We start from the raw sequence: 13,932 nt of genomic DNA on the forward strand, positions 1-13,932 counted from the left end.
ATGTCAAATAAACACATTGGAAAATTTTTATTAAGTATCACATGCAAAATATACTTGAAATATCAAAAGAAAACGTTTTTTTAAGTACCACCGCTCACTATGAAGGATGGTAGCTTCTTTATAGTATTTCATTGTTACCTGTGTTTTTATCACAGTGATGGAAGTAACTAAACTACATTTACTCAAGTACTGTACTTTTCTGCTAAATCAAACTTCCATTTCACTACAGTTCGAAGGGAAACATTGTAGTTTTTCACTCCATTACATTTATTTGATAACTTTAGTTACTTGTTCCATTGCAGATATGATTTTTAGTGAAATTATTAGAATCAGAGAAATGCAGAATATTGGATCTGATACTGGTCGACCAACAGTGTACAGTATTCATGTAAATGTATGTATAATTTTACTTGTATTTTTTATGCTTATATTACACTTATGTATGTTTAAAATCATGATTTTATTTTTAAGACTTTTGCTCAAGCACTATTTGTTTATGAGTGACTCTCACGGTTACCAAAGTAACATTTAAACATGGGGTATTTACTTTTATTCGAGAATTATTACTAATTAATTATTTACATTTTTACAACACTGATCCAATATCATTGATAGATTAGTATGTAGGCAGGATTTTACTAATTCGATCCGTTGGGTAGATTGACAATACATGTGTTGTAATAATTCATATTTTATAATCTGACAAAAGATCATCATGTAAAAGATAACCGATACCTCTATCCATCAAATGAATGACTAATAAGTAAAAGCACAAAAGCAATGGATTAGAAGTATGAAGAGGGATAAATGGAGGTGCTACTTACTTTCCACCACGGGTGCACACACTTGACAGATACAACACATTGAGGAGCTTTTCTTTCTTTCTAGTAGAAAGTAAAAGAACTTCTGAGGACACTCAGAAAACACTCGGAGGAATTTTCAAGTATTTGCATTTGAAGCAGGATTTTGCCGACAGGGTTGCATAATTTGTTCGAACCGTAAGAATCATTCAGGAGTGTGAGGCTGTTTGAAAAGCAGCTCCGCGGGTCTTTTTTACTCTGTTCCAGCACAATGAAATACACAAAAGAATAAAATTCATTATTAAGAGTATGAGCACCCTCAATGAGATCATCACCATTAATCCCAACTGCTCTGCTGTGAAATAAATCCCATGAATGGTGAAGCCCCACTGACACACAGTGAGAGAGAGAGAGAGAGAGGAAGTCCGTCGGCATCTCACGTTCTTAATTAACCTCTCTGGCCAGTCCTTCTAATGTGAGCCTAATGTGATCCACAGCCCTCCATTACGGCTCAGAGAGGGCTATCAGTCAGGTTTCAGCCCGCTGCGGAGGAAACTGTCACTGCTGGCCTGGAGCTCATGTGAACTACCCAACAGAGGCAGTCGGGAGCCGGCTCAGTCCTCTTTCTCCAAGAATAAAGGAGAATGTGGAGAGAAGGCCGTGGAAGCACACAAGAAACTGTGACAGTGAATTATTACTTTTTATAGAGCCTGCCCAGTATCCAGAGGAATCACAGTCAAATTTACGTTTTTCAACTTAACATCCCAATGCCCACATGCAAATAGTGTGAGTGTGAATGGACATCCGTACGTCATTTCAAAGACGTTTGATCGTGCAGTTGATGTTTGTTGGTTCAGCGTCGCCATAACATCCACCATTTACATTACATCATCCATTTGGCTGACACAGGCTACATACAAATGAGGTTCAATCAAAGCCGCAGTCGATAGAAGAGAAGCTTTTGAGCTTAAGTGGCTCAACGTGTCACCTGACACACACACCAAGGCTGCAGGTGCATCAAGTAACACGTAAGTGCCTGGCAATTTACTCTTTTGAGAGAGAGAGAAAGAGCGCATAAGGTGAGACACAGAAGGATTCTGTTGAACAAATCGAGGTTTAACTGAAGAAGTCGTTTTGACTGCAGAACCAAATAACCATTTTTTTTTTATGTATTTATTTTAAAGTCGGAGGTTTTTGATCTGATCCACCTGTCAGGTGTGCAGAATCCAGAGAGAGTAACAGCGATCCGGGACGTAAATGAAAGTTACGTAACAAAAACTTAAAATCTAACTTCGCTTTAAATTGTCTACACACTATCAACAAGAAAGCAGGTTGGGCCTGTTTGTGATGGGAGTAAGCAGCAGCGTTAGCACACATCTTCAATTCTGCATGAGAGTTGCGGTGGGATGGTTGGATGTATTGGATTAAAGCGATGCATCCCCCCGAGGGATTTGTTTGCTGTGATCGTTGCTACGAGGTGCAGCTGAGTACAGTCAGAAGTCTCTGTAATCTGAGAGTAGAATGTCCCCGAGGGTTTTTTTTTCAGCTTTATGCTACTGTTACCATGTATGTGAGCTGCTTTAAAAGTGTTCTTTGAAGCAGCGAGAGCACAGATATACAGTGAGACTGGAGGGAAACTAGCAGGATGGTCAGCGAGGTCTGTGATTTCTGGGAGCAATAGTCAAGCTTCTTTTTTTAAAGGATTTCAGCTCGGTTGCGGAGCCCTTTGATTGATCTGATTGCTTAGCTGGAATTTGGCGGTATGTATCTCTGCTCTGACATGAACGCTGTGCTGCACTCGGACTCGTCTTTCCTTGCTCGAGGTGAGGCTGTCGTTGCAGTGCAGGTAGCTGCTGCAGCAGCAGCAGTAGTCCCAGTTGTGCTGATTTCTGTGGTTTCTACCCTGATGCTTTATTGATTCGTTAGTGACACTGATAGTCCGGAGAGAAAGAGCGGGAGCAATCGGACTGAGGCTACCTGCTTCGGAAGGCTGTCTAATTAGAAAGACAGAGCGAGAGGGCATGAAGTAGATGGATACCGCAACCCGGTGAGAGTGGAGAGAGGAGAGAGGCTCCTCTGAGCGCCCAGGCAGAGTGACATCCCCCCCTGCTGGGGGAGGGAGACCACTGCAGAGGGATCAGATCAATAGCGCCACTCATCCTTGAAGGAGAGGACCGCCTGGCAGCAGCTCGCTTGTTTAACACAGACAAGCTCTCCAGACTGAGAAAGAGAGAGCCCCTTTAGAAATCAAAGGGAAGTCGAACATTACCGCCTCTCGCCTCCATTTCAATCAGGCCTTACCTCACTGCTGTGTCTGAACTCGGAATGCAAATTAGTATATTCAGATCCAGAAGGGCTTTCATGAAAATAAATCGCTCGTATTTGAGCTGTCTGTTCTGGTTGTGGAGGGCGATGACTTCTGTCAGATGCGTCAGAAATAACTGGCCTACATTACACATCCCATCCAGTAGGGAAAAAAGTAAAGCATGTTTCCTGTGGCCTGAAGGTAAAAAGCTACTCACGCCTGACGTCTGTCCTCGTCCACTTCTCTTTCACCTCAGCATCATGGGGGAAGAAATAAGAGCGGCGGCAGAGGGGTGAGATGCTTCCTCCCCTGCAGCTCACTCTGTTTTTGGCGCACTCGGCCTTCCGGGAAAAGTGATGTACATTTGGAGAAGTGGCCTGAGGGCCGCGACTGCACACGCCATCCCGCTGTTTAACAATGACAGCGCCCTATTAGGGACTTCCTGATTGATCGGCTATAATCAGCTCGTTAGCCGTGATTAGGCGTTTTTCGGCAGGGGGGCAGCTCTACATGCTGGTTTGCTCTAAATGCCTTGATCTCACAGGCTGTTCAGCAGCTCTAAGAACAAAGGCAGATAAGAGCGCGCAGGGATTAAGAGGCCTGAAGTGGAGCGGGGAGAGCGATCAGCGATCTCCGCGGGCTGAACTCAACCTTCAGATTGACAGGTCGGCTGTGAAGTGTCGCGCAACACACTCGCTGTTTCCTGATTAGAAGAAGAGGAGCTTGCAGTAATTGACAGAGTGGAAGCCCTCGCTGTTTTCATCCAGCATTCCTACTGTGGTCATTTATGTCTTGAATATAATTATCGTGCAGATTTTTATGTTAATATCCATATTTATGTGGCTGCCTGTCGGCTGAGGAAATGCTCTGACCTCCTGCCCTTATTATGCTCTTGCAAGCTGAAACATGAATTCTCATCAGGCTCTACATGTTTTCACAAGACCTAAGGGGCTGACCTTTCATTATCTGATAATTGAACATTTGTTCTTTTTCTTGATTTTGGAGGTTCGGCATGCAGACTATCACTCAAAACAATTCATGACATGAACACACAAACATATTTATTTTGACACAATCTCTCTCTCTCTCTCTCTCATACACACACACACACACACACACACACACACACACACATACACACAGTGCTGCTGCCCCAAATGCTCACTAGAGCACCAAATGTGGATTAATCCGCCGCTGGATATAGTCCCAAACAAATGCATTCTTTCCTCCTGTTCAAGCAGTATTTGTCAAAAAATAGTGAAACCATATGGTTTAGCTATCATTGGTATCAAATCAATTGGTTTATGTGTTTATGTAGAGTCTCAGCACGGAGACTCTGTTTTCATTCTGCCCATCTGACATCAGAGGCTGAATTTAACCCTACATTAAGCTGAAGTGAGCCCTGGCTGGCATTTAAACATCACATTTAATGCATGAAGCTAAAGGTGCCGTGGCCTCCCTGAAATGTGATTCAGATCAAACGCTGACAGTGAAAGAGAAGAAAGAGAGGGAGGGAGGACGAGTGCAGCAGATCATGTGGATAATCATTCCAGGTCAGTGGCTTGATGAGCGAGAGACATTAACACACCGTTTAATGCAACCAGGGGACCAGGGAATCCAGTGGAAACAAATGGAGGAGAGAGAGAGAATAAGGCAGGGATGGATGGAAGGAATGCGAGGGGAGAATCAAACGCAGTCTTATATTCTTTAGCAGAAATGATTATTGACGTCTGTAGGATTGGACTGATTTTAATTTTACTGTGATATGACATTTATTAGCCAAGATCACCAACATAGCTGCAACACAACTACAGCGTCAAACCATTCTATTCAAACGGGACAAAAATAATCAAGAAAGCTGACCCGTCACACCCCAAAAGAATGATCTGTTTATCTCATTTTCTGTAGAATATGTGTAGAAAATGTTGGCGACATGTCACCCTATGATCTTATGTGTATTTACTTCATGTTACAGTAACTGAAATTAGGCTTGCCACTTGAATGAAACATTATTATAAGGGTACACATGCTAATTATCCAGGCCCCGCGGCCAGTCCAGCTAGCTCAGCAAAGCACAATGAGTGGAAACAGGGGGAACAGCTAGCCTTCCTCCTCCACCTTTTAAGCTCTTTAATAGCCGTGTTGTAGCTCATTTTATCTGCAGAAAACGGATGAATGAAAGCTAAAACGTCAAGGACAAAACTGTTTGAGCGCCTTTTAGCTCTGATGACGTTTTTAGCTCACTGTATCAAATTCTACCCAGACTAGCTCGCAAGGTAGATTAATTATCTGACTGAGGCCAGACTAAATGTTGGGAGATTTTAGGTCATGTTGACATGTGTACCACAAGGCTAGTAGTGAGCTACATGGATTATGAGAGCTATAACCCTGTCTTGTTTAGGCTTAGACAAAAACAGATATGAACCATCCAAATCACATCAAGGAGTCGCTGGAATCGGACCATCTATCACAGACTTGGAGAGGTGAAACACACCTTGCACGTCATCTGGCAATGCCTCATCTGGCACTGTCAAGAAATCGACCAATTATAGCTAATTGGATTTGGAGGAAGAGGCTCCGCTCTTTGAGGGGAAACTCAGTTCATGTCAGCGTATCTTCAGTCTGAGGTAATGTCATGAATCATCCATGGTGTTGATCCAGGGACAATATGTGATCGAGTTTCTGCTTTCCTGGAGCCTTCTCATGCCGGACACATTGGCCAAACTGCAATCTCACAACCAATCAGCTGTTGTCTGGTGATGAACATGATGGACGATGCATTCATATGGAGATAAATTAAGAGTCTCTCTTTAAACTTGAGCCTCACATCTCAAGTTACTTATCGGACTGTAAACAACCACCGGTGGATGGAAGGAGTGTTTTGGCCCGGATGTCAGTAATGCGTGATACACACATCGTCAGACAGCGCGCTATGGTTTCTGAGATCGCCCTCACGGTGGTACGCGTGATCACCAACATCCCTGTGTTGTCGATCAAGCCAGCTCCAACAAAAATATTAGCGTCAGTTTTTTTCAAAATCCTTCCCAGCAGAGCGGTAGACACTGAAAAGACCATTTTTTAAACTCACATCCGCTTAAACATTCCTCTCGGCTCCACAGAATCCACTCACCGCTGACATATTGATACTGAAACATCCTAAAAAGCTTCAAATGGCCCTAATCGAGGAGAGAGGCAGAGGGGAGAACAGGGGGGAAAGGGTGGAGGGCGGTTTGAGATGAATCCACCAGAAAATGGATCAGCGAAGGCAAATGTATAATATATTTCCTTCCACCCCGCTCGGCTGGAATTGCTTCTGGGGGGAAATCATGAAGCGGAACGCAAGCCGAGGAATTCCTCCTCCGGCCTCCTTCGGGGGAGACTGATGCCGGCGTTAGTTGAGGCTGACACCTTTCCAAATCGTGTTTTATGTAAATGCGGGTCTCTAAAACAAGTATCCAAGGGTAATATTTGCAGAGGAGATGGCGGAGGATAGCGTGCCCGGCGCGGTTTGCTTTCTGCTTCCTGCTAATCTGCTCGATTAATCACATCAGCAGAGGCACAGATATAAATGCTTCAATCAGGAGAGGAAAGCATGATGGATGAGAGAGCTAAGAGGTGTTCTTGCTCTCTCTTTCTCCCTTCCTTATTCCATCTCTTCTCTCCCCTCCATCTCTTATCCTCCCTCCATCACTGTGGGTCCGCCTCACGAACGATTCCTCCCGCTCCACTTTTTTTCTGTCCTCTTTGGTTTTACCATATTTTTCTCCCTCACCATTTAAAACTCCCCTCCATCTTTATGTTTGACTTCTGGTCTTTTTATATTTTTCCCATCCTCTGTCTCTCACACCTTTTTTCATCCATCTCCCTTAGATCTGTTTTGCTCCTTCTCCTCCTTTCTTGTTTTTGGTCGGTCCTCCTTTATCCTCAGTCGCTCCAGGGACTTTGAATTAACGGCGCGAAAGTACAAAATAAACACCACAGTTCTTCCGTCCAAATTATTCGCATTTACCTGCAAAGACAAAAAAAAAAAGATGATGGTGAGCCAGTTTTAATTCGTCGTGGAAGGACAAGCCCAGCATCTCAGAAGAGCTACACTGATATGAGCTGTGCCCATTACGGCAAATAGATGAAGTATGTGTCTTTGACAGGCGGGAGACCTGTTACCTACAGCCACGAGGCACTGTAGCTGTGGCCAAGGCTGTAGCCAGGATGTACGAAAGCCTGAGGTCACAAGCTGAAGCAGCTCCAGCAAGGGCGGTTCTAGGGGGGGGGCCAACAGGGGCCAGTGCCCCCGTAACTCCGAGTCTGGACCCCCCTGTGGCCCCCCTGACAGGGAGTCTGCATCAATAATACAATGACAGATTTCATGCAATGATTTTGTTTTGAAGAGAAAGGCAGAAATAAAGTGTCTCAGCAGTTTACTACCCAATCAAAATTGTTGAAATTGTAAACACTGCTTTGTCTGAATGAGGGATTTATCTTTTTTTCCAGGTTGTATGTGCCCCCTAACAAAAAAGACATGGCCCCCCTATTAAAACTGGTCTAGAACCGCCACTGAGCTCCAGACCTCTTGTCCACAGTGAAAGCGAGGGCTCCGCTGTCGGTCTGTCGATTTGCAAAACGATTTCAGTGGGAGTCGGGTGCTTGGTACAGTCGCGAGACTCGGCGCAGTAGGAGTGGTGATAGACAGGCAAATTAGCGCAACTTGGTTTGACTTGCCGCCACCAAAAGTGCTAGTGGAAATGACAACACTTGACGCTCTCTATATCTTCCCCTGACTTCCCCCTTTGCTGCCGTAATAATTGCTACGGCCACTAGAGGTCACCGCCTAACAAGAGACGTAAGTATGGGTCGCAATCAGCTGCCTTCACTGTCGATGTGCTTGTTTTCCTGACGATGACAGACTGTAGCTGCAGTACACGTTCTGTATAAAGAGAATTAATGACCGTAGAGAGGGCCATAAGGTTCGGAGAATGATAGAGAGAAGGTGGAGGGAGGAAGAAGTAGAAGATGAGAAGAGAAGAGGGAAGGAGGAGTGAGCTGCATCCTAAAGCACCGCCATAAATTGCCGCCAGTGTCCAATCCAAAGGGCAAGGCTTCAACCCCCTCCACCGTATATCTCCTCTGTCCTTCTCTCCACTCCATCCATCCATCCATCCATCCATCCATCCATTCATCCATCCTACAGCCCCAGTCTTTGCTGCATTGATGGAGGAAATTTCTAATTACTCCTGAATGTAATGAATCTTCTGGGTAACCCAAGGGCGCAGGTCCGGTTTCAGTCACGGGTCTTCTTTTTGCCCTGAACAGCGTCTGTCAGGCTGCAGGGCTTCCTCCTTCCTCCCTCATTGTTCTTTCTCCTCCTTCTCTCTTTTCTTTTCCTCATCACGCCTCCTCCTCCCTCTATTGTGCTCCTCATTGCGCCTCCTCCTCACGTCCCTCCACCCTCCACATTAATCACATGGCAGGGAGAATAAAGCGGAGCATCTGTAATAGTTTAGCAGCGTCACTGAAGGACAGGCAGAGGTCGGCTAGCGTCGTGGCTGATGTGTAGACACCCTCCGTGGGTGTGTGTGTGTGTATGTGTGTGTGTGTGTGTGTGTGTGTGTGTGTGTACATGTATTAACATTAATAGATGGGTTGGTGTGGACGCAAGGACAGAACGGGGACATGGGGCGCTAAAAATGGAATCGCTACCTGGTGGTCTGACACACACACATACACACATCTATAGATACACATGCTGACATATATGCATACGCACACACACACACACACACACACAAACACAAAGAGAAGGCTATACATCCCAGCACACACAAAATAAATGATAAAGAAATGTCGTCCTGTCCTGTGATCAGACTTTTAGGGGCGTTTTTATCGTCTTTTCTGTCATTTTATTGATGAGTATTGGCTTATTATTGGCGTATTAGCTGTTTGTTTTGCCTTTCCCTGCACTAAACTCGGGGCTGGTCTCGCAGAGAGAGAGTTGAGCCGTCGTCTTTTACTGCCCGCTTGATTTGTTGTTGCTGCAGAGGTTTTGCGTCAGTCGTTAAGTTCTCCTGCTGCCAACAGTTCCTCCCGCTTCAGGCTGCGCTCCAGCTCGTATTCTGATCACAAAATGCTCCTTTTCTTTCTTTCCCAGAATGCACTGGAAAGATTCCCTGCTGATATGCTGCCACACAGTCTCCCGCATTGGCCCGGAGGGAACACGAGTCACATTCATGTGTGACTGTTTCAGCGTCGTCTTTTATCAAAAATCCAAACACAGATGACTCCTGATCACCGAGAGCTTTTTGTCTGATCATTTTTAATTTCATGCCTGTTGTTTTAACTTTGAAGGGCACTTTGGAGCGCCTGTTATTTTCCACACACACACACACACACACACACACTGTCTCTCAGCCCATCGCGGTGTTTGTGCTGGGGTCTGTGAACCAGATAAGGAAGTCATTGTGTCTCCTGTAATGAAAAGGCAGGGCGAGGGTGCAGATAGGATTTTCAATATCTCGCCGTACCCGGGGTGAAAACGCCCATGCACGCGACGTAACCTTGAATACGGCGCATGTCAATCAACCCAATCCATTCAACCGCTCTGACTCACCCCACTCACTCTCCTTGACGGATGAGATAAACAGTCGGTGTTCAGCTTCAGCTCGTATTGATGGCTTTCACAAAGAGGAGACAGCCGCTGCGTGATCAGTGTTCAGCTCTTAATTTATTAGTCCAACGTTTGGGGTCTTTCTGGCAGGAGTTTGTGTGTTCTCCACATGCCTGCAAGCACTGTAAACTGAAGTGCGGTGCCAAACGTTCTGTCTTTTCGATACGGCGGGGTTCATGCACGTCGACCGTGAACAGGAGGATAAGCAGGCGTAGCTGAAACACGGAGGCCGCGGTGAAAGGATGAATGAAGAAAGCAAATCAGCTCGAAACTCTTTCAGTCTGCGAGGGCAAATCTAATGAAGTGCTACTCATCCAAATACCAATCAATCAGCCGCAGCTGACCAATGGAAAACTGGGCTCTCTGTTTGAGCAGCGGTACCATAAATGTCACGATGTCAATCTTTATGTACTGGCCTGACACTGTAAATGTCACACGATACAGCTGCGGGTTAGTTTGTTCTTTCTAAATGCAAGAACTTAACATAGAGGAACACAACACAAGTGTTTCAAACGCGGATGTTTTTCCTCCAACAACAAATCAACAAGTAATGCACATTTCTGTCACCTCACTGCTCCATGTGTTTTCTCACGCCATCAAATGTGCTGGGATTGTTATATGTGTGTGTGACTCGACAGGAACGCCGAGTTAAAAGACAAATGTGTTTCAAGTCTCTCGGTCCCCTCTCAGCCCGAATAACTGCTCGAGTACATGAAGTGGAACACGTCTGTTGCCATTTACATTTAACACATCGAGCTGAGTTCAGCTTACAGCTGTGCCTTTTGCATTTAACACTCACACAACCAGAAAAAATAGAGGACATTTTGATTTAGTATTGTTTGTGTATTTAATTTTCTTTACAGAGAAGCAACAGCTCTGCAATATGAGAGCGATGTTATGAACACCACCCAATTTGGTTCAATTATTAGAATCAGAGTCAGAATACTTCATTCATCCACAAGGGGAAATTGGGTCATAAATGTTTGCATTGTACATTTCTGCAAAAACACTGTGGTTTAGGTACAGTAAGGTTTAGTCACGGGAACCACTCTGAGTTTTGATGAGGGGAAAAATAAATATTATTGTCAGAAACTGACGACCGCAAAGTTGTCTCGCCAAAAATGCTCGATCTGTCAGTTGAGATGGGGAGCGGGCGGTGACCTGGCAGTTGTCTTGAACAGTGTACTGCAGCTTGGCAGCTAACTAAAGGACCACCTAGAAACCCTCATCAGCTCAAATAGATGTTAATCTACGATACACATTTTAGGAATGTTGATATGAAACTTAATAAGAAATCTGTGGTTTGCAGAAACATGAATTGCCAACATTTTGTTCTGGTAACTGGGATATCCCAACATAAGCAGGCGCTTCCTGAACATATAGCTAACTGGCTTCCTACAGTAGCTGTGAGGACACAACATGTGGATACAACAATTTTGAACCTGCTGGAAGATGTACATATATTTTCTCTCTGGGTATAGGTTAGCTGTTTCCTCATGCTTCCAGTCTTTGTGCTAAGCTAGAATAAATGTCCTATCTTAACAGACAGAAATTAAAAACGCACATTGCTCCCAGTTGACACGTGTAAGAAATTCAAGTATCCTTTAAGATTTATAATAAAAGCAAGGTGTAAGTGCAAGTCATTCTCTCTCATGATGTGCTAGTTAAAGGAGAACTTCGGTCGATTTAAACATGCAGCTTCATTGCTCAAGCTACCCTTGACTTGCGAGTACCGAAGACGCGAACAAATTTGGTCCAGCCATTACAGAGCTCCGTGAACGGAGATGTAGCATTGAACGCTAACTGCATGGGGTCAGAACTTCACGCTGTGTTTTAAGCATCTTAACATGCTCCACATCTCACACCAGAAGTTATGCAACATCAGCAGACACCTTAGCACACAGCACTGTAGCGTGTATGACTCAAACTGAATAAAAAAGTAGTTAAAATAGTGTGTTTGTGCAAGGAGCTACTTACCTGTTTGTTGACATCCGTGTGTTCCGGTAGCTAGACCAAACTAGTCAATCCGTCGAGCGTGCACTTACTCCCTCACTGGCGGAGATGGAAAAGTATTCCAGCATTTTCGTGTTTCTGTTCATAATGTACATGTCCATGTTACAACCTGTCATGAGCCATGAGCCTTACAATAGCCTGTTAAGCCTGTTAAGTGCACACTCGATGGATACGCTAGTTTGGTCTAGCTACCGGAACACACGGATGTCAACAAACAGGTAAGTAGCTGCTTGCACAAACACACTGTTTTAATTACTTTTTTATTCAGTTTGAGTCATACACGCTACAGTGCTGTGTGCTAAGGTGTCTGCTGATGTTGCATAACTTTTGGTGTGAGATGTGGAGCATGTTAAGATGCTTAAAACACAGCGTGAAGTTCTGACCCCATGCTGTTAGCGTTCAATGCTACATCTCCGTTCACGGAGCTCTGTAATGGCTGGACCAAATTTGTTTGCGTCTTCGGTACTCGCAAGTCAAGGGTAGCTTGAGCAATGAAGCTGCATGTTTAAATCGACCGAAGTTCCCCTTTAAGGCATCATCAGCTGTTAAACTGAAGGAAATCAGAAACTAATCAGTGAGAGCAGAGCTAAAGGAAGTGAGGTTTTATGATAAATCAGGATGCAGGTGTGACAGAACTGAGAACACTGCATGGGAACTCAAACTCAACCTGAACTTTCTAGTTTAATTCAGACTCACAGACATGAAATGATTTTGTTCTGAATTCTCATCACTGCTCACTTCATTTCATCTGGAATATTTGATTTTCATGTCTGAATCTCTGTGTAATTAACTGAACTGAAATTGAACTTCTGATACACACACACACCTCATACACACACTCACACCTCCAACAGCTGCATGCACTTAACCTCTAACAACCTTACAGCTTCACACACACACACACACACACTCATTCACAAACACACACACACACCTCCAACAGTAACGTCTTTCTCTGGTTCCTAACAGCCTGAGTCTTGGCCTGTGTTGCAGGAGGATGAGACAGGTGAGGGGCGCTTCAGCTTCCCCGGCTACGGCATGGGCCCCGCCTGCCTGCAGGCCAAAGACGGCATGGCCATCAAGGGCAACAACAACAACGCCCCGGCGTCCTCGGCCGCGCCCGAGAAGAGCATCGAGGAGATGAAGAAGCTGTTCATCGGCCGGGCCAAGCGCATTGACACGGTGTCCCGTGTGGCCTTCCCGCTCGTCTTCCTCATTTTTAACATTTTCTACTGGATCACTTACAAGATCATCCGCAGCGAGGACATCCACAAGCAGTAGTTGAGAGGCGGAGGAGGAGGAGGAGGAGGGCGAGAACAGTGCGAAGAGGAGAGTGCAGAGAGAAGGAAACAGAGAGAGACGACTTCAATGGGAGATATCATTGCCCCTTATTTCACGCCTCCTTTCCTCGTCCTCATGCTTCATCCTCTTCCTCTTTTGGTTGAGGATGAGTTGCTTTTTGTGGCTGACCCCACCTGACACCTACTAGACATTATTTGAGATATTCATTGCTTTCTTTTCCCTTTCTTCTCCCCCCCCCCCCCCAAAAAAAAAGCAATCCCAGCCCAAATCCCGTCTCTTTACACCTCCTGAATAACCCGGACCAGTGCAATAGCAATGCAGTAAAATGCATGATATATGAATGTGGCAATATATTAATGAAAAGATGAAAAATGAAAAAGTAACCGCAGACTTTGGCCGGCACGCCTGACAAACTGTGCGGGAGTGGACCGACTGGAAAGACAAAAGAGGACGAGGAGAGAGTCTTGTATTTGATTTTAGGTTTTTTTGTGTGAAGACAGATATATAATTCTATATGAATAAGTGATGTTGGGACGTGGTGGGGGACGTGTGAGGAGCATACAGCAGTGTAATATACTCATATATCTATCATAAATGGGAAAAAAAATAACTTTATTTTCAAAGGCAGGCATCTGGAAATGAGGAATTTTTCACCCCAAAAAAAAAGGAAGGAGGGCAGATCGGTGCTTCCATTAAATAAAGCGATGCAAGGGTCACGCATTCTATATATCTAGATTTGCTTCAAACGTGTATTGCAAGCACTCCTCAGCGCTTTTTCCTCCCCGCCCCGCCGCCGCCAACACCACGAAACCTTGAACTGCAGAGACACTTCAATCATACGACTGGACTAA

The 13,932-nt window shown here is 44.8% G+C and overlaps 1 protein-coding gene across 4 annotated transcripts in view; it reads left to right on the forward strand.

Annotated features, from left to right (window-relative positions):
- Positions 1-13,738, forward strand: part of glra1 (glycine receptor, alpha 1) — a 114,101-nt gene extending 100,363 nt beyond the window's left edge. For 2 of the 4 annotated variants that reach the window (XM_030396987.1, XM_030396990.1), the window contains one exon: positions 12,749-13,738. In XM_030396987.1, coding sequence (XP_030252847.1) covers positions 12,749-13,060 — 312 coding nt within the window. In that variant the 3' untranslated portion in view covers positions 13,061-13,738. The remainder of the gene's footprint in view (positions 1-12,748) is intronic. The other 2 variants (XM_030396988.1, XM_030396991.1) reach the window with 1 other exon arrangement.
- Positions 13,739-13,932: the final 194 nt, after the last annotated feature.

Source organism: Sparus aurata, chromosome 18 (assembly GCF_900880675.1).
Source record: "Sparus aurata chromosome 18, fSpaAur1.1, whole genome shotgun sequence".
NCBI classification, from domain to species: Eukaryota; Metazoa; Chordata; class Actinopteri; order Spariformes; family Sparidae; genus Sparus; species Sparus aurata.